Source organism: Gavialis gangeticus, unplaced genomic scaffold (assembly GCF_001723915.1).
Source record: "Gavialis gangeticus isolate Ggan-Ray unplaced genomic scaffold, GavGan_comp1, whole genome shotgun sequence".
Classification (NCBI taxonomy): Eukaryota; Metazoa; Chordata; order Crocodylia; family Gavialidae; genus Gavialis; species Gavialis gangeticus.
In genome coordinates, this window is record NW_017729025.1 from 110,557,207 (window position 1) to 110,582,566 (window position 25,360).

Genomic DNA, 25,360 nt, shown 5'->3' on the forward strand with positions numbered 1-25,360 from the left:
CTGCCACTTGACCCCCCGCTTCCACCTGCCTCTCCCCACAGTGCCTGCACTCCCTAGCATCTGTTGTCCCCCACATCACTTGCTCCCACAACCTCCCCCGCCTCATTCAGCTCCCACTGCTGCCTACTTCCCACCCTTGCTCCAGCTCTAGCTGGAGTACAGAGCATTTTTTGCCTCTGGCTCCCACCTGGCTATGTAGCAGTGATTGCAGGGGTGGCAGCCTCAGCCCTAAAGCTGCTGTTATGTGGCTGGGCAGGGGCAGAGATGGCAAAGTACTCCATGCCCCATGGTGGAACACAACCCCAGCATGGGCCACACTCACACATCTTATTTGCTGTGTATCCATTTAAAAATGTCCAGCCCTACTTCTCTATGATTGCTATGAGAAAGGCTGCTAGTTGTATGCAAGTTACATTACATGCACAGTGAATGAAGTCAAAACCCTTTTTGTTACACATAAGAATTTATTTTCCCCATTCAAGGTCTGAAATTATTAACATTTCAAGTTTAAATTCTTCTAATTAATCATTTTATTTAAAAACTAAGGGAAAAAGACAAAGATTCTTTCTACCGTCAGGATGATAACTGTAAGGGTTTTGAAGAACTTAAATAATCCAGAAAAAAAAGCAAGCAATAAACAAAAATCTGGCTACCCTAAAACTCACAACAAACAGGACTGAGTCCACAAGTTCTGTCAGTGAGTAATCTCCTAAAATAAAGGTCAGAACTGCAGGTCAGAATATTATAATAAACCCCTTACTTTCTTTGGACTAAGACAACTTAGAAACCTGGACATGAACCAAAAATTCCCTCTCCTTATGTATACACATTATGATACAGTCTCTGAAGACATGAACCCATAATAGTTTTTCATCATGCTCTGGAGATGAATTAGGGTTGTGTATTGGAAAATACTTGTCTGTAAAATTCCCTGTCTCATTTTTGCATATACTGAAACATGTGTAGAGAATGATGCAGGGGACTGCAGGGAGAGACAGAGAGAGATGGAGACAGAAAGCAAGCCATCCCTTTCTGTGCGAAACAGTTCCTACATATGCAAGAGAAATCACTTAAAATCGGCCATTTCAGAGGTGTTCTCTAATTATGAACTCCTCACACCAAGGGGTTTGATTTGAAGAAGTGCTGAGAGCTCACAGCTACAAATGAAGTCAGCAGGAGATGCGCTTTAGAAATATAAAATGTTGTTTAATGCCAAACACTGAAAAACTAGGGTTGAGATCTCAAACTGAGCTCACAAAATTAAGAGATGCTTTTGACCTCAAACTGTGTACCTCAGCTCCTCATTTGTAAAATGAATACCAAGCTGCTCTGTCTCATAAGAGTGTTGTAAAAATAAGTTAATTAATGTCTGGGAAGAACACAGACACCACAATGACCATAAAAAGCCCAGGATATTAATAACTCCATGTTCTAAGCACCATTTAAATAATGTGCAGTAAATACAGCCACACGCTGAAAAATGAGATTAAAAAATACTGAATTAGTTGCTCAGTAACTCATTGTCCACTGAGAATTGTGGAGTTCTACAGAAAAAAAATGTGTATCATACCATTAAAGACTTTATTATTACAACATATGTATACAAGGGTGACAAATTAATGTAATACTTCACTTTGCAACTTTCATAATATCCTGTTATTTTTTTGCACATACCATCATGGCTAATAGCAGGGAGGCTGGAATCTTTAGTTCACACTTGTACAGTTAACGTAACAGAATAACAAAACTTTTAGGCTTTCATCCTCTACCAACATTAACAGAGATGAGACCCTTGGCCAATAGGTTTCAAGCTGACAGCAAAGACTCAGACATCTAGGGCCAGGTATACACTGCAGCAGCAGCATCTCTCAGCAAAGATGGCCCTGAGCACACCTGTCCCTTGTTTCTGTGTGCATATTCTAAAAGCTCCCTCTGCCTGAAGAAAGGTGTTTGTACCCAAAAACTTGCAAGGAAGAATTTCGCCAACTATTTTAGTTGGTATAATAAAAGATATTAGATTTACCCAAAAATCCTTGTCTGCCTACATCCTTAGACCAATACAGCTACAACTAATACCCCTAAACCAGAAAATGCACTTCAACAGCATCCCCTATAGATGCTCTCAAACATGTCAAGAGCAGCCACAGAAAGACACCTACTGCAACCAGGTTTGACTCCTGCTATATCCTCTTTAACCCATCCTTTTCCCAGTTAAGTTTATCTGACCACCGGCTCTTCAATCTTGTTTCCAGTTTCCTCACCAGTATTTATTTCCACTCCTCAGGTTTCTGATTCCAGTCCAATTTTCTTTCCCAGTAAGTCTTAATCTTAAATTTCCTTGACCCCAAGTCTCTCCCAGACTCCCAGTTTCCTTGTCCAGCTACTCCCAGACCCCTTCAACTCAGACCCAAGTTCTATGCTAGGAGTATTCTTGCCCAACCAGCCAACCTTAATCTCCCTTGCTGCATCTCATCCAACCTCTCTCAACTTTCATTTTCTTCCCTTACTTCACAGTCTTGATCCACACTCATTCAGTCTTTGCTCCATGGCTCCCCACCCTACCTCCCTGCCAGCTCCGTGTTTCCACTCCTGGTCCTTTCTTGCAATGTGCTAAGTCTGGCTTTTATTCCCTTACATTTGATGCCTCCTTCCTCCATGCTAGGTGCCACCCAGAGGGGCAGAGATCACAGATGACAGGATCCCTGCTCCGTCTCAAGCACAGTATAGAGAAAGTGTGACTTCACCCAAGTAGCAGTACGCTGGTTCATATACAGGTGATCTGTGAAGATGATACATCACACACAGTCACATCATCTTCTGGACTGAGGGCTAGACTAATGCAAAATTATAGCATGTACATGGGAACTTACTACAGAGCAGGTGACTGTAAATCCCTACCGCCATGTACCTGAATGACTTTAAGAAATGTCTAAGTGGCCAAGCTTCTCTAATGCAATTGTGCTACATCTTGTGTTTCAGTAGTGGCCACTACCAAACCAAATTCTCTTGAAGTCTGTACTATAACGAATGCAAAATATTCATTATGGAAAGAGGGATGTCTTTAATATAATCAGAGTGAAAAACTGGGAAATGAAGGTCCATGAAGTTAATGGATCTATATGAAATTTGCTATTGATCTCACTGGGCATTGGGATCAAGCCTTGAGGGAGGAAAGACAATATTTGCAGAACCAGAGGAGAGTCTGGCCTATATTAATAGTCCCAGATACTTATAAAACCTCAACTACAGTGAGGGTGAAGCATTCCACTGCAACAAAGTCAGTCATGTTTATTTCAAAACAAGGAAGTCAGAACAAAGTTCCAAAAACTAAAGCTTTATAGTTATTTATCTCACAAAGGAGCTAAGAGGTTCCCATTGGGAGATTTTCCCATGTCATGCCACAAATACAGGACTCAATTTCACCATGATTCCTGAAGCTTTCCACAAAAAGCAATTATGAAAGGTTATTGAACTATTTCCCTCCAGCCCCTACACCTTAACTCTCATTATCCCCTATATACCTGCATGTATTAAACTTCAGAAGTGTCAGAAGGAAGAGAATTCAAATCCACAGAACAGTGACACTACATTAAACAGAAAACCACTTATTCTACAGCTAAACTAAATCTCTGAAAATAGCAATTCAATGAGCTGTCAAACCTAATCCAGACAGTATCCTGACTCTCTGCAAACCACCTATTTCTTTAAATGGGTATGGTCAAATATGATTAATCTTCCGGAAAGCTAACAAAGGAAGAAATTAACTTGCAACTCTTTAAAAAAAATAGATTTCCAACAAGAATACAGATGACTGCCGGTTTACGTTTCTTGAGACAGTTAAGAGGAACTGAATATATTTGGACAATACTTTTGTGAAAGATTGTTTCCAAAATTTGTCAGAAGTTTTGTTTTAAACTTGCCTATGACAGCTTTCACTGATTTTTCATAAAAGACTAAAATGATCAATAGAAGCTTTGAATTAAATGTTTTAATTAAATTAATATGTTGTATATATTCATTGTTGTCCATATAGTAAATCATCAATGAAACTCTCTTAAGAACCAGATGGTAATAGTATTTTTCAACCATTTCAGACTGAAGGTATCCTCATCCCAGTTCTTAGTTGTTACTGTTTTTGACAACAGAAAAATAATAGAACAATTCTTCTGTTGCAAAGAACTTATAAGACCACAGCCTATCAGAATGTTCTGACACTATAGATTCCTATTTGAAATCCCTGGGTTTACCTTGTAAACACATAGTATTTGCAGACTTAACACTGCTAATATCAAGTGGCACTCTGCATCACCCTCTGGCTCTCACAGCACCTTGGTTGAGAATCATTGTGCTACAGAGACTTAACTTCTGGGTCCGGTGACTATACAGAACTAAGTACTGTAGAAGCAGGAAAGGATGGGGAGGAAAAGAGATGTGTGTGACGGCCAGAACCAGAGGGATTAATAAGCAATAAATATGAGCTTCTTAAAGGCATTTGGTATTTTGCCTAAACAGGTAATATTAGTTAATATAAAGCTTGTAAGTTTGTATACCGCAAATGTAACTTGTCTATCATAAGTTTAACCAAAACAATAACATTAACTGTTTGTGGAACTGACTGGGCCCCGTAGGCAAATCTGTAGATGTGAGATTAGCTGACCTAACGGTTTCTGCTCAGGGTTCAGCTTTGATGATAAAAAAACTGGAACCAACTGCCTGGCACACGCAACACATTCCAGAAAAGCACATCCCAAGAAAGCACAGTCAAATGAAACTTAAAAGGGGTTGAGGCTTAGGCGGAGCAATGTCAATTTCAAACCTAAAGGTGCTGCATTGTAACTTGCTTATTGGATAAACCCAAGTCTAGGTAGTAACCTTTTATGATAATTTTTAACACCTTTCAATCCCATACAGTAACAGCTATAGAGCAAGATTGTGGGCGGCCCTAAAGCCAACAGATTAGCATAAGACTAGTTATAAAAAGCACGTGTCAGGTAACCAACAGGAAGGAGGGAACAGAACAGTCATTTCTGTTCCATGCCCGGACCCCAGACTCCCAGTGCGAGTGAGGATCGGATCCTGATCAAGGGACCTTCCCCAGTAATCCCTCTGACAGTGTTGATCAGGGACACCTGACTTCACTGAAATCACTTGGTGCGTACCTGGCATTGGTAAGTTGCCAACCCATGTCTGTCTATCTGTTGCTTTGAACACCCCAGTAGCTAATACCTTCGCAGTGCCCAGTTGGCCTGCGACAGAATTGATCTATCTGTTGTTATTATCTGTTATTTACTATTAGCTCTTTAATACTGCATTATCTGCTTATCGCATTTATCTTTCTGTTAACTGTTGTGTGTATGTAAGCTATAATAAATTTGCCTTTACTTCACTCCCAACTTTGCTTCCTTGATCTGAAACTGAATCAAACAGCCCAGTTGGCCTGTGATAAAATTGATACACTCACAGTGCCCAGCTGGCCTGTGATAGATATGCAATGCCATTCTACCAGCAAATTCTTATATACACATACATATATACACACACACAAAATATAATGAGAAACAGTCTTCTAAAAGTCTGTGAGGAATGAGTTGAGTTTAGACCCCACTGACAGATGAGGAAAAAACAAAAAGAACAAAAAACCCAGTACTTTACTAAGAAAGGCATTTGACCTGGCTCACCCAACATTTATATAGATCGCGCACTTCAGCGGTGGATTCCATCAGCTATTAGATAAAAGATCCAAAAAGCCCCACTGAAGTGCCCAATCTATATAGACATTGGGTGAGCCAGGTCAAATTGACCTGATGCATCTTCTGGGCACAAGCTGAGTTTAGCACAGGGGCACAGCAAATTGAAAGTAATTGCTGTTTTTTGTTTTGTTTTTGTGTTTTGTTGGGTTTGTTCTTTGTTTGTGGGGTGGGGGGTTGGGGGGGTGTTCACGTCTGTAAGCAGCTTTAAAGTGCAAAACCAGAATATGATCACCGTTTTATAAAACTTGTAAGTCAAAACAAATAAAATAATTTCATTCCTTACAACTGGACAGCACTCAGAGTCCAGTCAAACCAGGGCCCCATTGTCCTAGATCATGTTTAGATGCACAAAACTGCTCCCAGCCCACTCTTTCCACTGCTTAAATCAAAGGCCTCCACCCTTGAAGTGTATTCTTTTATGAAAATTGAAGGGGAGGGAAAGGAAATATAAACTGAAGTCCATATGAAAATAATTTTTGAGCTATTATCAGAAACAACCTCATCCTTTGACAAATGACCTTAACCTGTTGAAGAGAAGTTAATCTTACCATTATTTTGGCCAATACCCCATCATCATTTGACTCCATAGTAACCACTGCTTTGTCTGTTTCAATTTCACACAATGCATCTCCAGCATTCACAGCTTCTCCTGAAAAATAAAATATAAAAAACCCATGATATTTGCTTTCAAAACTATTTAACTCTTTGTAAAAATGAAAATAAACATACGGAAATATACTCCTAAACTTTTATTTGGTTAGCAGTTTTCCCAACATTGAAAAGGACTGTTAAAAAAATACCTTAAATATTAATAATCCTATACTTTGGGATTTCTGGATAAAAATCCTAATTTAAAACAAAGCATTAACATAATTAATTAAGGCTCAAGCATATATCTTGAGGCATATATGATCTGAGAGAAAGTGTGCAACTGAGTGACTTGTCCAAGGTCCTGGACAATTGGCAGCACAGCCAAGAACATAATCTGTAGTCCTTATTTCCTGCCTTTTGCATTAGTTGCTAGCTATTGACTAAAAAAGGTAATAAACAATTATAAAATAGGCAAGCATCATTGCTTGTTGACAAGCATAAAGTTGGATTGCTAGCAAAGAGTGAAAGAAGAAATACTTCTCTAGACACCAAACATGATCAGAGAGATGCAAAATAAAACCTTAACAAAAAATATTCAGAAAGAACATCTTGAAGTTTGTTTCCTCAGTCTCTTACAGGAGTGAGAACAAATCAGGCCTTTCAAAAATATGCATAATTTATTAAATGAAAATACGTATGTGTGTTTATGTAGATCTAGCCATCTGTGCATTCACCAAACTAGCCTAACTCAATCACTTTATAGTATGCTTTTTCCTCTCCTCTTGAACAGACACATACATGCCTGCTACTGCATGATAACAGCCCCATAAAGTTGGATTCTTTTGACAGATGAATACTGACTGGATGCCTAACATTAAACTAAATTATAGTGGTAACCTTGAAGCTCTTGAAAGGTTTGGTCTAAAGCAGAATATTATATTTTTTTACAGAAATAGAAGAGGAACAAAAGGACAATTATGTATATCAGATTTGTGCGTTCTGTATATTTAATATGCAACAACAGTATTATTTTTTTTTACACTTTTTATTTCCACTTCTATCCTTCAAAGTGCTTAAACATCAGAGAAATTACTATGCAGTTTACAATCTGTGCTTGTACGAGCAATACATATGTCTCTGTCAATATTATTTCTTGTGTTACAAGTACTCAGAGACCTGCTATATAGCTTTGCTGAGCTTTGCTCAAGAAAAGAGCTGCTACTCAAGCCACAGCCAAATATTTATTTCCAAAGACCAAAGTGCTTCCCTCATGGGAACCCTGAGGTGAGAAAGGATGGCCAATTTCTTGGTCCTTCCAAATATATGTGGAATATAACTTCTGACTATAATTTAAAATGCTGCACTGGAAGCAGGATAAGGAACTAACCCCTTCAACTCTAAATGAGTGATATAATTCTTTTAGCCGACTGATTTTCGTGGTTTGTTACAGTACCTGAGACAGCTGGGTAACTACTTACTAAATTTAAGAAATTCGTCTTAGCTGAGCCAATTGTGCCCAGTAGAGTTGAGGGGAAGCATGTGACAACACTGGCTTTCCCCCATCTTTGTATATCTCTTCCCCAATCTAGGGCCAGCCTGTGGCCATTTCAGACTTCAGTGCTACTTCAAAGTAGTTGCACATTTAAACTACACTCTACAGTGACAACAGCAGGAGCACACATTACTAAGATACAGTAACAATGCAGGCTCATCTGCTTCAATACACCTGCTATCCTGTAGCCATCGAAGCCATTGTTACATATGTGGTACTCCTGTGCACTTAGGGAATCGCTAAAGAAACTGTTTAAGCTGGCTCTTCTCACCTCTTTCCCTGTGATACTGGCACCAAGCAGGCATAAAGCTGCAGTGAATTTGATCCAATATACAGTTATAGAAGCAAAATAGTCTTTATAAACCCCTGCCACTGTTTCAGTAAGTCAGTTCAGTGAGTAGTACTGTGGTCTCTCTCAGTGGAGGCTGGCAACTTAATATTTCATAGCAGGTGACTAATATAATGCCAAATACAGCTTTCCAAACAAAGAACAGTGGAAACCAACAATTTGGTTGAAAATATCTTATTCCCAATACTTTCTAACAGAAAATCTGGTCCATGGCATCGTAAAATTGTTTATCTGGCATTTCTCTATGCAACAAATAATATTGTTATACTTAAAAAAAATCTTTTAAAAACCTTACTTTTAGTAACTACAGGTAGTTCACAGTGGGTACTCCTACATGTGCCGTTAATGTGACATGATAAACTCCGGCACGGTTTGCACCTTAATGGCATACGTAGATGCTCAAATTGCTGCAGTCCAGGGTGCACATGCAGATGCTCTCTGAGCTGGGACAGAGCTGGTAGGGGAACTGGGGGTCATCCATAGGCTCCAGGAGGTGGCTTTGCGTGGTGAAGGTGCTGGTTGGGACACAAGAGTATTGTACCTCAGTGTTTAGGAGCCATAGGATTGGGCAGCAGGCAGGTGTCTGGCCCCCCTCTGCCTGGGTCAGCATTTACATGTGTATTTAGGTGCAGTTATTTCCACTGCAGTAACATAGAACTGTCCTGGACAGTACTATGTTGGCTTTGCAAGGACCTCTTCTGTAAATTAAATCACAAAAACGAAGCTTGTAAGAAGCAGAAACTTGGACAAACAACTAGGGAGGAGTATACAAGTATTACTCAGGCATGCAGGGATGAAGTCAGGAAGGCCAAAGCGTAACTGGAGTTGAAGCTAGCAAGGGAAGTGAAGGGTAGCAAGAAGGGTTTCTACAAGTATGTCAGTAAGAAGAGGAAGATCAGAGAAAGTATGGGTCCCTTACTGAATGGAGGAACCTAGTGACAGAGGATGCAGAAAAGGCTGAAGTATTTAATGCCTTTTTCACCTCAGTCTTCACAGGCAAGGTCAGCACCCAGACTACTGCAACTGGAAGCACAGTTTGGGGATGAGGCAAGCAGCCAACAGTGGTGAAAAAACAGGTAGGGACTACGTAGAAAAGCTGGATATATTCAAGTCCATGGGGCCAGGTAGGATGCACCCGAGGGTGCTAAGGGAATTGGCTGATGTGACTGCAGAGCCACTGGCCATCATTTCTGAAAACTCATGGGGATCGAGAAAGGTCCCAGATGATTGAAAAAGGGCAAACAGTACCCATATTTAAGAATGGGGAAAAGGAGGATCCAGGGAACTAAAGACCAGTCACCCTCACCTCAGTCCCTGGAAAAATCATGGAGAAGATCTTCAAGGAATCCATTTCTAAGCACTTGAAGGAGAAGGTGATTAGAAACAATCAGCATAGATTCACCAAGGGCAAGTCATGCCTGACCAAACACACTTTCTTCTATGAGATGACGGGCTCTGTGGATGCAGGGAGACAGGTGATGTGGTATACCTTGGATTTTAGCAAGGCTTTTGATACGGTGTCCCACAACATTCTCGCAGGCAAGCTAAGGAAGTAGGAGCTGCATGAAGGGATCCTGGGGCTGGTTTTATTCAATATCTTCATCAGTAACCTGGAAGATAGCATAGAGTGCACCCTCAGCAAGTCTGCAGATGACATTAAGCTGGGGGGAGATTAGCAGATGCATGACAAACGGGTCCAGGGAGGTGATGCTTCCCCTCTACGTGGCACTGGTCAGGCCACAGTTGGAGTACTGCATCCAGTTTTGGGTGCCGCACTTCAATAGGGATGTGGAGAATCTTGAGAGGGTTCAGAGGAGGGCTACTTGTATGGTCAGTGGCCTGCAGACAAGGCCCTATAAGGAGAGACTGAGGGACCTAGATTTCTTCAGGCTTTACAAGAGAATGCTGAGAGGTGATCTTATGGCTGCCTATAAATTCATCAGCGGAGGGCAGCAGAGAATAGGAGATGCTCTATTCACTAGGGCCACAAATTGACGGACAGCAGATTTAGGTTGGACATTAGGAAGAACTTCACAGTAAGGGTTGCCAGAATCTGGAATGGGCTTCCAAGGGGGGTGATGCTCTCCCCTACCTTGGGGGTCTTCAAGAGAAGACTGGACAAGCACCTAGCTGGGATCGTCTGACCAAAGTGCAGTGTTCTTTCCTGCCCAGGGCAGGGGGTCAGACTAGATGACCTACTGAGGTCCCTTCCGACCCTAACATCTATGAATCTACAGGGGGAGCATTAGATATGCTGGAAGGTAGGCTAGGATTCAGAGACTTCAACAAATTGGAGGACTGGACCAAAAGAAATCTCATGAGGTTGGAGGACAAGTGCAAAGTCCTGTACTTAGGACAAAACAATCCCATGCCACAGTACAGGCCGGGCTGACTGGGTAGGTACTAGCTCTGCAGAAAAGGACCTGGAGGTTACAGTGGACAATAAGTTGAATGTGAGCCACCAATGTGCCCTTGTTGCCAAGAAAGCTAACAGCATAATGGGCTGCATTGGTAGGAATGCTGTCAGCAGATCAAGGGAAGTGATTATTTCTCTCTAATTCAGTGCTGGTAAGGCCACATCTGGAGTACCGTGTTCAGTTTTAGTTTCCCCACTACAAAAAGGAGGTTGACAAATTGAAGAGAGTCTAGTGGAGGGCAACAGAAATGGTGAGACAGCTGGGGCACGTGACTTCTGAGGAAAGGCTGACGGAACTGGGCTTATTTAGTCTGGAGAAGAGAAGACTGAGAGGGGATTTAACAGCAGCCTTCAACTGTCTGAAGAGTGGTTTGAAAGAGGATGGAGCTAGACTGTTCTCAGTGGTGGCAGATGACAGAACAAGGAGCAATGGTCCCAAGTTACAGCAAGGAAAGTTTAGGCTAGATATTAGGAAGAACTCTCTCACTAGGAGGGCAGTCAAACAATAGAACAGGTTACCCAGAGAGGTTGTGGATTCTTCATCCTTGGAGGTTTTAAGACCCGGCTAGACAAAGCCTTGGCTGGGATCATCTAGTTGGGAATGGTCCTGCTTTGAGCAGGGGGGGGTGAACTAGATGACCTCCTAAAGTCCCTTCTAACCCTAATTTTCTATTATTCTATGTTACCACAGCCAAATTTAGTTTGTTGCCACATAATAGCATTGCAGATGTAGACTGTGATGCTTCACACTCTTGCAAATTAATCTTGAAATTCAGCAAATTAATAAACTAGTGCACAGTTAAGTGCACATGTAGATGCACCCAATGTTTGTTAGTTTGAAGATACGGTAGAGGTGCCACAGCTCACTTCACCAGATACTAGCATATGACATCCAACAGCATCCTGTTATGTAGCATCTGATGAAGTGAGCTGTGGTTCATGAAAGCTTACGCATCTCTGATCCTAATTAGAATGAGCAATTAGAATCTCTATTACAGTTGAGTTATTCCTCTGAACCTAAGTTAGGTCATCATATCTGACTGTGGTTCAGTAATTGCTATATAATGAAATGGTGGTCTCAGTCCTGTTACTGAGTGGACTGCCCCTCCATTGATGCCATCTCTGTAGATTAAAAACCTGACTAACTATGGAGACTAAACTCTCTTCTGCTTCTCTAAAGATGAGCCGAGTTATTCATGGGGAATCATCAAGCACTGATCCCTATTCTACTCTGCCCAAAATAATCAAAGGATTTTAGTCTCTAGAGCTGTCAGTCTGTCATTTTTCAGCTGCACTAAATTCATACATAATAAATACAAGTTTAAAAATAAAAGTGGTGGTATTTTTATGCAACTGACTTCATTACCCAAAGGAACCAAAATGAAGCAGCATTAACAATGAGAAAGAAACAGTAAAACCATCTATTAACAAGATGCTTTTTTTTCTTCTGCTGTAGTCAAATCTTCTGTCTCTCCTGTGTAATTTTAAAAACAAAGATCAGTTATTTACAGTTAAAAAGCAGAAACAGTATTCAGAAAAATGTTCTAATGACCCCTGCTGGTGGCATGGGGAAAATGAATAGGCAACACAATAGGTTTGCCTTTCTAGGCTTTTGTCTTTTCATTTACTTCAAAACACTGTGGTAAGAGCAGTTCGTTTGATCAAATAAAAGATCAGTAATAATGTGCCATTAGCCATATCTCTCTTAGTCATTGGCAAATGATGTTTTTATGATTATCCCTTACTGGTGGTAAAGACAGAAGTAACATCACGCTCATCTTTCTCCTCTCAAAAATCTACCTATCATTTTACAGAGATATCTTCCACACTGCCAGATAAATAACACTTATGAGCACTAAATATGGCAAAAGATGCACCAAATGAGCTAACGATACCACTCAGAATTTTTTTTAAAAACCCAGCAACACTGTAAACAAAATGGTGACATTGTTTCTCTCTCAGATGGACCCACAATTAAAAACTGCTTTCAGAGATTTGTCAAAGGAAGCACAACAAGGAATGAAACAGATTTCTGAAACAGAGATAGAGGAACTGACAAAGACCTCAACAAAGAGACATAACTGAAGAAGCAGAAGATTTATTTAACTTAAAACTATAATTAAAAAACAATGTTTAGAAAAATAAGTAAACTACTACAGAGTATGGGAAGGTAGGATTACAAAACACCTGAGGTTGCTTTCATTGTCTCTGCCTGACCTGGGGCAAATCTTTCAACTTTGTGGAGCCTCACTTCATGTTATCAATGAAATGGGTATAATTATATTTACTTAATTCCCAAAGGTATTACTATGAGCCTTTATGTTATAAAAATATTGTATGACCCTAAGAGAAAAGATGTCAAAAAGACAAAGAATGTTATTTGTCAAAAAAACAAGCAAAAAAAAAATCAATCTAAAATATAAATACTTATTTCTTGAGAACAAACAACTTATTCCAACAGGAACAGTGTCCATATTCAAGGAACACACAAATGCTAAGCACTGTAGTACTACAATGTTAAGGACTCTAAGTACTTGCGCAACAAAAATATACTTAATTTTCAACAGTTCTATAAGGTACCACAGAAGTTATGCATCCATCTACTTTTAATAAGAGGTTACTCTAGGCACAAATATTCAAACATTCAAGGCAATTGATAGAATCTTTGTCATAGGTAAGAGCCTCCATGAAATTTCAGTCTGGATCCACATGCACACTATGCCTTTGTAAAGTGGTAGCCCCCATCTTTTTTGCAAAAGAGACTCTAATCCTAGTGCAAGGTCAAATTTCCATAGCAGTCTTAATCCTACTTGAGAGGGACGTCACAACATCTAGTTTGAAAACTGTTGTCCTAAAGCAAAATTAATAAAAATCTTTAGAAGGCAAAATGTAAGATGACTTATTGCCACCTTTATGACTCCTACCAATGGTTCATAACAAATTCAAGACTACCTGTACTCCATCAATAAATTCAGAGTCCAACTTTAGCCTTAATTTTCAATAGCTCTAGAGAAGAGAGCACTAAAAAAAATTTAACATTTCTTGATGACAGAGTACAGGCCAATAGTTCTTCCAACTCAACCTATGCAGCTAGATCACTTTCATTTATAGCTGATCTATGCGAAGACAGAAAAGCTGCAGAGGCCATTTGTCTAGCAACTCCAACTCATTCTAATAAAAGTCAATTACTTTTCAGGTGTCACAGAGTTCAGAGACCAGGAGATAAATGAAGACCCAAAATACCTTTTCTTGCAAGGTTAATTAAAGCTCATGATTTTCAGAAATGAACCTTTTTTCTGATTTAGAAATAGGACTATAAGACAATGTAAGTTGCCCCATCAGCTTTAAAAATAGACTATCATTTAATTATTAAGGATGTCAGCCTGGAATAGCTATGACAAGAGTCTTTTTAATTTACTAGAAAAGAAACTTAAGGAGTTCATACCAAAATAGAAGGTAACATTTTGTCCCCAGTCACAAGGACCCTATTCCCGAAAAGGCAGAGAATCCACTAGTACAGCATGTTAGAGAAGCTATAGGTCAACAACACTTCTGAAAACCATGCCTAATGCATCAGAAAAAGTGCTACTCAAACTGCAGCCCCAATCAAGTGGCCATGGAAACCACCTTGTTTGAAAGCCAGAAGGAACATTTTAGAGCATGGTTTTTCAACCTTTTTGGGTCAGTGTACCCCTAGTGGCTGGACGTGGAGCAGTGTGCACCCACTGGCCAGACATGGAGTGGGGTGGAGCGTACGCACCCCCGGATGACAACCCCTTTTTTAGAGAACCAGAATGATGCAGATAGGATATAGTGCAACAAGGTAGTACCCCCAAAACAACTCTGCCCTTACAAAATGGTTCACAGAATGACTTGGAAAACTAGTGCAGCATTTTACAGCAATTGTGATTTTATATCATTTTCTCTCACCTTCCTTTTTCAGCCATTTTACAATGTTTCCTTCTTCCATTGTAGGAGACAGTGCAGGCATGAAAATTTTAACAGCAGAAGTACCTGAAAAACAAAACATGGATGAAATAAAACAGCCATTTTTCACACCAACGCTGTTGGTGTGATAAATGCTGTTTATATCCAATAATCTAGGCCAGGGGTTTTCAACCTTGTTTAATAAGTGTACCCCCGGCAGCTAGACGCGGACCGGGGGCAAGGGAGGCATGGTACACAGCTGGATGCAAAGCGGTGACAGTGCAGGGTGGTGGTGTGCAAGCTTTCCCCCAGCCCCCCCATGTCCGGCCAGACAGGCAGCGCCTGTGCGGCCCACAGAAGGACGCCACTGCACCCCTCCCCTCCTGGCCCTGCTTCTGAGAGGTGGCAGTGCGGGGTCATGAGTGGAGGCACTCCATCCCCGCCTGCCCACACATATCCCTTAGGGCCTTCCCAAGACAACTCCTAATGTAAGCCAAGTACATTCTCAACCTAGCAACAAATCAGGTGGATACATTGTGCAAATCTCAAAGACAGCTGAACAGACAATTTAGTAAGTGGATACCTTTTATACATTACTCATATACACCTACACACAGATGTAAACATGCATTGTAGGTAAAAATCTAAAGAACAAAGGATTTAATTAAGAGAGTCCATTCTACTAATTTTGTAATGAAGACTAGGGAACCTATACAGATCATTACATTTGTTTAAAAAATACGCAGAATATCAGGCAAACTGAACTCAGTGTCTGTTAAGGAAAAATATGTAATAAACTCATGGCAGCAGCACTGAAAATCTTCAGATATTCATACTGCCTCAGCTTTGGTTCAATTAGTTTTAAATGTGACCTTCAACTAGAATCTGGTCTAGCTATATTAAAAAATAAACACAACACTGACATCATTTTAAGCTCCCTTCAACCCAGTTTGAAGTATAATATAGCACTTTTCAGATGAAACACGAGCCAAATGAAATTTCTCATAGGCTTTTCCCAGTCTAGCTCTGAAGAGGGAAAAAAAAAAACAACAACAACAAAATCAACAATTTGTTTGGGAATCAAGCTATCAGGAGAGCTACAGTGCAAGGGAAGGGAGAAATACTACCACAACTAATAAATAAGCATTAGACAAGAATGGCAGATTTTATAACATCATATCCAATTATTTCATAGCGAGATCAGGAATTTAAAAAATAAACAAACTAACAAACTCCTAGGGGCCCTAAAAGTCTAATTCAAAATCTGATGCCATAATCAACAGATCATCTTGTGTGAACTTGTATGCCATTAAGTTACACCCAAAACCAAGTTACAATCTTACACCAAATAAAGGTAAACTAAAGCTTTTCAGTTGTTGGGACTGAACAGAAGAGTCCAAGACTGTGTCAAATGGCATAATAATATGAGATAGGGAAGACATGCCCAGATGATCTCTCCAGTGAACCAGGTGTAGAAAAAAAGATCAACACTCTGAGATCCCTGCCAATGTGAGCTGTGAAGAAAGTTTCTTCCTAGTTCCCCATCTACCGATCACCACAATGCTGAGTATGAGTAAGACCCACCAGGCAGATATCTAGGACACCCTGTACCATCTGAGTGCACTGGCCCTATCTCACAGACTGTCTCCATGCAAGGTCAAATACACAGGATATACCTGCCCAATTGTGCATGGGGATGGGAATGAATTCCTACCTGGCCACTCCAAGTGACTAGGGGAAACCCTGATGCATGAGATTTGATTATGGTCATTGCCTTAATGCAGAGCTGGAAATACTGTATTGTATGTGGAAGACAACTGAGGCAATTTTTTGTCCTCCCAAAACTCATGAAGAAAGGAGATAAAGGGGCTCAGGCTCTCAAATTCCAAAGCCAAAAAAAGACCACAACCATCAAGACTGATCCTTCCATGTATACTATACATAGAAGCTGCAGAACTTTTCCCCAGAGATGTATTAAAGGAGGGGTAGGCGATTTTTTGACGTTTTGGTGAGCTGTTGCAGGCTGGGTGGTGGAGGGAGAGGAGGTGATATGGCACAGTGCAGTGGGGGGTTGGGGAAAGACACACAATTAGTCCCACCCAGCCCTGGCCCATCTACTCCACACCCACTTCCAGGGTGTGGACAAAGCAGACAGGTGGAGTCTCCATGGACACTGGCTTGGGATCCCTGCAGACAGGACAGGGCATGCTCAGCAGGACAGATGGCTCAGCCAGACAGAGCCATGATCCACTCCCATCATGCAATGGGTGCCGATTCCACAAGCAAGGCACACCCAGGAAGTAAACTGCTGCTCTACCCCAGGCCCTGGCCCCAGCCCCAGCCTCATCAGCCCCAGGATGCTACTCCCTGCCCACCTGTGGCCCCATTCCATCCACCCGGCCAAGTCCACCCTGCCTGCAGGAGTCCTGGGCTAGTCTCCCCAGAGACCCCACCCAATTGCCCACTCCATCCATCACTTCTAACAATGGTTGCATGGCAGATGGGCCGGGTCCACCAGTGGCGACACTGGCAGCAGCAGCTAAAAGGAGCCACCGCCAGAGGTGCTGCTGGGAAGCCAAGTCTGGCCACCGCACTGCCCCTGTCCTGCCATGCACCCAGGGGTAGCTGGACTGGCCACATGTACCCTGGCCCAAGCTGCACCCTGTGCCTGGCCCAGGTGGGGCCAAGGGACCTGCCACTGGCCAGATAAAGTTACTTGGCAGGCTGAATCTAGCCTGCAGGCCATATTTTGCCCATCCCTGGATTAAAACATTTATTTTAAAAATATATCTAGTATTGTTTTAAAGACTAAAAGGAGGCAAACACACCAACTCCCTTGATAAGCTGCTCCAATGTTTAATTCCTCCTTCTGCTAGGAAACTGAACAGATTAGTCAGAGCTATCCATGCTGAAAATGCTATCTTCACTTTAAAACGGGTGGATAGATATCTGGCTGGGGTGTTATGATCCCAGCACTCATTCCTGCCCAGGGCAGGGGGTCGGATTTGATGATCTGTCCAGGTCCCTTCCGATCTTAGAAACTATGAAACATTATTTTCCTATGGGTTAACATGGTTAAGATCCCCAAAAAAGGAAAGAGAAGGGAACAGAACTAAAGAATGTATGAGGAAATGATCCAAGGGAGTATAAAATATATTAAATCTACCCTCCTTCTGAATTTTTTTAGCATTTATAACTTTTATAAATCTAAAATTGTCCATTTTAGTGTCAGAAGGTCACAGAAGAGGAAATTACTACTCTGGAAAAAAATAAATAGGCGTTCTGCCATGAATATTTAATATCTTAGGTATAGTTTTTCAACCTCTCCGTATAGTGTGGGTTTTTTTGCTGCAATATTTCCAATTTATATTAAAGATTTAGCAAGCCTGGAGGCTGCAATAATCTTGTCATTTTAACATGCAGAGCATAGAAAAGAGGGTTCATTTATTCCCCAGGGTCTTTACAGATCTGCACCTTAGGGGTCATACTCCCTTCCCCATAAAAACTGGAGAAGCAAGTGGAATTTATACATGGATCATTTCCCAAAAGGTTTATAGCACAGAAATGTAGATCCATTTGCTCTGTCCTTCTACTGCCAAGTTAATTTTCTCTTGCTCCAAACCAGTTACAAAAACTGACCTCTCCTTGCTGGAACACTTAGATAACTGTAATTTTATTGTTCATTATTTTCACAACTGAAAACTGTGTTCACAGAATATTACTGATCAAGTTGTTATGTGTGTTGGTTTTAGCAGCATAGACCAGGAAAAAGAATCTTTGCTTCTTCTGATCAAGATCCCTAATGCATGGGGAAAAAAAATATCCTAGAAATATCTATAGTAATTTGCAAAGGATTTGTGAAAAGAAGTTTTCAGAACATGGATTCATGACTTCCCTTGTGCAAGTCTTTTTTTTTTTGTGGTATGCTATGCCTGAGACACCTATAATTAGAGATACACTTGAAATATGTTACGATATGTAGAACTGGCTCCAGTTCTAACAGCTGGTTCTGAAACAGCAGTCAAACAATTAAGTCAAATTCAGAATAGTACAGCATTGTAATGAAATTAATGCAACTGAAAGTCTGTCATGTCATTAATCTTAACTGGTGAACGAAAGAAGAAAGTTCATTTTGAAAAGGGAGAGACGGTGCTACATTAGAATGTGCCTGGGCAGAAGAGCTCAAGGTATTCAGGGTGGGAATTCTTTCCTCACTATCAAATGAAGATGACCTGAGTCATAAGGGTTCACATAGTTAAGATCCCAGAGAAAAGAAAGGTTGGGATTAAAATGTGAATATACAGTTCAAAAGTTCTCTGAAAAGCAGAGATCTGTAGCTTTCCAATGAAAGATAGCAGTCACTTCTACATATGGTGACTCTCAGATACCAGATGTTAGAATTCTCTTCTCCAGTGGATCAAAAATGCCAGCACACACAGGTACACTTCCAAGATTTAACAGTAAATCCTAGATACACTTCTCCCTTGCAGAATATTAGCAACTCCCATTGATCTGACATACTCTGCCAGTCGCTAGGCCAGTGCTTCCTGAACTTTTCCTTAGCATGACCCAATTTCCTCAGCATGACCCCTCACTCCCAACCCACAGCTCCCCACCCCCATGACTCCACCTGCTGATGTTGCGATCCCATTTGGGCTCGTGACCCATAGTTTGAGGACTGCTGCACTAGGCTGAAAAAGGAAAGGATCCAGGCAGTACAGCACAAATCAAGGAAGATGAAATGCAGTGGGTGGTGAACAGAAGTAAAGGGAGGATTCCCAAAGCTCATTTGGGAATGAGCTGGTTCCTAGATTCCAAAATGTTAAGGATAAATGATTACATAAATATAAGCAAACCATCTAGCTATGTAAATAGACACACTCTTCATTTCCAGTACCTTAATATTAACATCATGAAAATCAGTTAAAGGGATGCTGCCAGCTTAAATCACATTTGTTTGATATGATGCACCAAGTGCATGCAAATATATATGTTAGTGGGATGGACGCAGCGGTCCCCAGATGAAGTGTTATGCCCACATTACACAAGAGATTTTGTATGATTCTATGAGATTATCAATTATAATCATTATGAGCATCTAAAGCATAGTGAAAGCACCTGTACCTTTTTCATTACATTCCACGTACAAAATCGTGTGACTAGCCAATTTCATTGTTCTCCTGTCATCTTTCCTTCTGGCTGAAAAAGGGTCTTAGCTCCCTGACAGGCATTACACTTAACATGCATTTAAACTGGTTAAAGTGTAAAGCAGCTGTTAGGCCTGTGCAAAACAGCAAGTATTTGCTTCAGATTCGGCTGATTCAGAGGGGCAGTGATTTGATTCAGTGATTCAAATCACTGTCCCAATTCGATTCAGATGATTCTGATCCAGAGATTCGGCGGTGTTTTGGAGATTCGGCCACAGACTATAGAGGCAGAAGTCCTCAACGATGCTGGACACAGCTGCCTCCAGCTGGTAAGTCTCTTGTAGTGGGCAGAGTGGGGAGGGAAGGGATGTGGGACAGCAGATCAACGCCCCCACAGCGAGGGAGGGATTGGGGCTGGGACAAGCTGCCCAGCTGGGGCAGGGGGGCACGGAGGCTGTGCACCACTGGTCCAGGAACTGCTCTTCTGGCAGCTCTTGCCACCAGTCCAGGAGGGCATGGGAAAGGGCGTGTGCCCCCGGATCTGTGCGGGGCAGGCTGGGCCAAGCTAAGCTCCAGATGGGCAACAGAAGGTGCTGGGAATGGAGGCTATGCCCTCCTGCCACTCACCCAGCTGGGTGCAGAGGTGCGGGATGGTGCTGCTACACTGCCTTGGACAAGCAGCGCACAGCAGTGGAAGCCACTCCAGCCTTCTCACAACTCCTGGACCAGCGGCATGCAGTGGTGAGAGGCCCCCTCCCTGAGTCCTGCACCCCTCTGCCCCAGCTGTGCAGCTTCTCCCACACTCAATCCCTCCCTCCCTCGCTGTGGAGGCATTGATCCCCCACCCCATGCCCCTTCCAACCTCCTTACGTCCACCACAACAGACTTACCAGCTGGAGGCAGCTTTGTCCAGCGTCAAGGACTGCTGCCTGTATAGCCAAATCTCCAAACTGGTGCCGAATCTCTCCAAGTCAATTTGGAGGCTTCCAATTCAATTTGGACCTTTTAATGGGTCTCCCGATTTGATGTGGATTCAGAGATTCGGCTGCCAAATCAAGCCAAACCTCCTCCAAATCAAAGCGACTACTGAAGCTTTGCATTGCCCTAGCAGCTGTATGTTCATGCAATTAACAGCACAACAGAACAGGAAATAAGCCACAGAACTATTACATAAAAACATGTAATAATTTGGGAGTGGTTTCCATCGCGCTTTAAATTGAATGCATGGCAGGGTGGACCACACTGGACTCTCTAACTGGTCCCGGCGCAGTCCCTAATTTGTCAGTTGATTGTCAGCTGGCTCCAGGACTGTACTGAGGCTCAAACCAGTACTGGTGTGGTCTCTACCAGCCAATTAGCTAATTGTCAGCAAGAGTGGTACTCTGCAGGCAGCCCTGGTGCATTCTTCATTCTGCCAATGATCAGCTGATTGTAGGCTGACAGGGATTACACCAGGGCTCAAGCCCCAGTGCAGTTCTGATCTAGCCAATGATCAGTTGATTGTCAGCAGGTACGGACACACTGGAGCTGGTATGATCCCTGGTGTGGTCCCAATCCTGCTGACAATTAGCTGGTCATCGGCAGGCTCCCCAACCACACTGGGGCTCAAACTAGCCACAGCAAGTCCCCAGAACTAATGGACAATGAGCTGATTGTCAGTGCCTGGCTTTCAACTCACCAGTGCCAGGTGACTCTGGGATTGTGATTCCAGGCCCTTGCACTGGCAACTAGGGTGCAATTAGAATATGATCCCCAATCCCAAAATTCACAGGTGTGATTTTTGGGATTAGAAATCATCTCACCTTTAAAGGAATGTCTGTCAGCAGCCTCAAACATCATACCTCTACAGGAACAGGAAAAACTTTTTGGGAAAAAAAAGGAACTCTGCATTCCTAGAGCCCTGCAGGAACCGCTAAAAGCAGAGAAGAAGCTGGCAGGCTCTGACCCAACCGCTGCTCCCTCTATCCCGGTGGTGTCAAATTCACCTTGTCTCAGGCCAGATCCAGACTGCAGGGCTCCTTACATAAAGACATGGCAGTAGCAGCTCTCACTCTGGCTCAGAATATGCGGTGGTAGCAGCAGCAGCTCCAGATCTGACCTGGGGCATGCAGCAGTGGCTCCAGTCGCTACTATATGTATTGTGCCCCAGCCAGAGATGCAGAAACAAGTACAAGGCCCACAGTGAGAACCAGCAACCAGGAAAATAGGACCACATCAGTATCAAAATGTGAAGTGACCAGAGGATAACTGAAGCTTTAATCAGTCCTTATGCACCCTCCTGCTGCCAACTGTCACGTTTATCACGGCCCGAGGGCCCAAGACTCTGCAACATGCCATGCTCCAAACTTCCAGTGGCCTACCAGTAGTCAGGCAAGCTAGATAGAGCAGCTCTATGGGACAGATCCAGCTTGCAGGGCATGTTTGACACCCCTTCTCTACCCTACATACAAACAATACATTGCACTTTTACAGCACTTTCATCTGGAAGTGTAAAGTGTTTTACAAAGTTGGTTAAATCTTGTTTTCATATTACAAATGGAGAAGCTGAGGCAAAATGAGATTAAACGATTTGCATGAAGGCACAGAGCAAGTCAGTGATAGAGGTGGGAATAAAACCCAGAATACCCAACTTAAAGTCCCATGATCTAGTCAATAAACAATACTGTAACTAAAATAACATCTATACCCCAAGCTTTTTGTTTAGCATACAGGAAGCGCTTCATTCCATTACAAGACCATCAAAACCATGTGTGTTTGGATTTAAAAACTGTAGGTAGGGAAACTTGAGGGAACTGGGGTTCCTATTAAGATTTAAGAAAGATGTTAGAAATAGGATTTGGAAAGTTCTCTTTTTGCTAGGATGCTGAATATCATTATGATTTGCCATCTGCAAGGTTTAAGTACTAAGGCTAACATTAGCTGGAAGGTATCTAACTCTAATCTATTTTACTGCCAAACATAATGTGCACAATATTTGTATGTAATTATCTCTGATGAGCTTATCCTATTCTGGGACAGAAACATCTGGCTTCAAGGTTCTGTGAACAGTTCCTCCAGACCTATATGATCTCCACAAAGAAGCTGATGTCAGAACATAAAGCAGTATGATGGGTTTCCAGGTGAATAGTTTAAAAGCAAATACTGCAAAATAAATCAAGTGATTAACAGAAATAGTTTATTGCTAGAGTGCAGGGTAGCATATAGCAAATACATCAAGGGCCATCATTAAAAAAAAAATCAATATTTACTAAACTACTAAATGGTGGCATCTGAGATACTGAAATATTTCCCCCAGTGAAGTTACTTTATAATTGAAATATTTGCATACCCGTGCTGTGTAACTGTTCATACATGTTTTTTTAAAACCAGCAACTCTTGTACATGGCACAAAGTTGATGTGCACCATTTAAAACAGCTTTCCCAAATTCTACTTACATCACTAAGTAATTGTGAAAGCAAATATAATTAGTGTTTGCATCAATGGTAGCCTAAGAAGAGTCACACAACTACTCCTAAATTGGTGAGCTTTACATCAAGGATTATGTATTTCGTGTTTGGACAGATGCAAAAACTACAGCTCACAGCCTAGATATAACCCCCAAAGTGAATGGATCCAGCCTGCGGCACAGGGAATCAGCAATGAGAAGCAGCTCCATGTATCCCCTTTCCCATCCTGCACCATGTTGCTGATCCCTGCTCCTGTCCTCCCTGCTCTCTGCCTATCCCCTCCCCTACAAGAGGCACTGCTTACTCTCTCCCTCCGATCCTAGATGGGTGCTATTTACTAAAGTTAAGCTGGTCTTCCACTATTCCTCCTCCTCCTCTCTCCTTCCCCTCTGTAGTGACACTGGCACCCCTGTACCTCAGGGGCGGGCAATTATTTCGAGCAGAGGGCTGTTTACCCAGTTTTGGCAGGCTGTCGAGGGCTGCATGGGTAGCCCCACCCCTTGACAGGTGCCCCACCCCCGGTCACCATCTTGGGACCAATGTCCCAGGGCCAGCACTGGTGGGGCCCAAAGCAGGGTGCAGGCTGGCAGGGGTCCATGGAGCTGGGCTGGGCTGCACCAGCAGGGAGGGGGGAGCTGGCCCAGCTCCATGCAGCCCCTGCCAGTTGGGACCCCACGCTCCTGCCACCCTGCTCTGGGCCCGGGACACTGGTATGAGGCTCCCGCTGGCTCCCTGCCTGCTCACACCCAGTGCCCCGCAGTACAGGCAGGGGGCAGTGCACAGCCCTGACCCCCTGATCGCCAGCAGGGAAGAAGCTGGTGCCAAGAGTGGGGAAAAGTGGCTCCTCATCTGTCCCATGGCCAGCACCCTGCGCTGCAGGCACTCACAGCCTACGTGGGGCTGTCTGGAGCAGGCACAGGCAGCCCCAGGCAGGCTGTGAACAGCTGCGGCATGGGGCACTAGGAATGGGGCAGGTGAGGGGCCACTTTTCTCTGCACTCAGCACCAGCTTGTAACTCACCCTACTGCCAGCCTGGCAGCGGGGCTGGGTTACAAGCTGGTGCTGAGTGCTGGGGGGGGGGGAAGCAGCCCCTCACCCACCCCATGCCCAGTGCCCTGCACTGCAGCTGCTCACAGCCTGCCTGGGGCTGCCTGTGCCTGCTCCGGGCAGCCCCGCGCAGGCCGCAAGTGCCTACAGCGTGGGGCGCTGGCCACGGGGCGGGCAAAGGGCCGATTTTCTCTGCACAGGGAAGGAGCCCAGGGAAAAGCGCCAGGATCGCTGGACAGAGCAGTGCAGCAGGCTGGATTCAGGCTCCAAACTATATGTTTGACACTCCTAATTTCATGGAGTTTTACAAAGTGATCATTGTATTTATATTGAAATGGTTATTGAATTTTATTTCTTTGTAGTCTTATTTTTTATTTCTAGTTTTAGGGGTTGTATTTTTTTTTTTTTAATTTCTAGTGCCTCATACCCCCTTCCAGCCCTCCCCGCATCTGCAGGTTTTGACCGTGACTGATGGATCTTACTCCCCCCCACATCAGTTTTTAGTTTATCAAAGAGGTTAAATATGGAAACAACTGAATAAAAATGGGGGGGGGGGCACCAAAAACAATGTTTCATATTTTCAGCCTTAAAAGAGAAAAATTCAGTTGAAAAAAACCACTGTAATCAAAATATCTGAAGCAACTCAAAATGCTTGCATATTGTTCCAATTATAGGTTCAATTTTAGGAAAGAGCTTTATTTTTCTCCTGTATACAAGTAGATAACTACAGATAAAGTCCTTGAACTTCCAAAATCCCAAAAAGAATTAAACAACCAAGCAAAAGACCCAAAAATAGTATTTATATATATGTATAAAGCAATCTCTGTACCAGTGGTTCTCAACCTGTGGTCCACAGGCCACACATGGCCCAGTCAGCACACAGCTGAAACCCATGCGACATTCTGTTAAATGGATACACAGGAAGTAAATTGTGTGGGTGCGGCCCACATAACACATTGAGAGCTGTAAGTCTGGCCCACTATGGCGATAGGCATGGGTGACTGGTGCCATCTTAGTCAGGGGGCACATAGATTACCAACTGAGTGGTCGCACTGCTCCCAAGAGAGGCCGCGGTGCTTCCAGAAGCAGCCGCAGCCTATATCCGGCGCTCGCACTCCCTGGCTGGTGCTTGGG

At 42.7% G+C, this 25,360-nt stretch overlaps 1 protein-coding gene across 1 annotated transcript in view; it reads right to left on the bottom strand.

The window, feature by feature from the left end:
• Nucleotides 1-14,707, bottom strand: part of PDHX (pyruvate dehydrogenase complex component X) — a 114,452-nt gene extending 99,745 nt beyond the window's left edge. Inside the window, exons 1-2 of the mRNA XM_019519403.1 lie at nucleotides 14,589-14,707; nucleotides 6,299-6,399 (exon numbers count right to left, since the gene is read on the bottom strand). Coding sequence (XP_019374948.1) covers nucleotides 6,299-6,399; nucleotides 14,589-14,688 — 201 coding nt within the window. The 5' untranslated portion in view covers nucleotides 14,689-14,707. The remainder of the gene's footprint in view (nucleotides 1-6,298; nucleotides 6,400-14,588) is intronic.
• Between the last annotated feature and the right edge of the window lie 10,653 nt (nucleotides 14,708-25,360).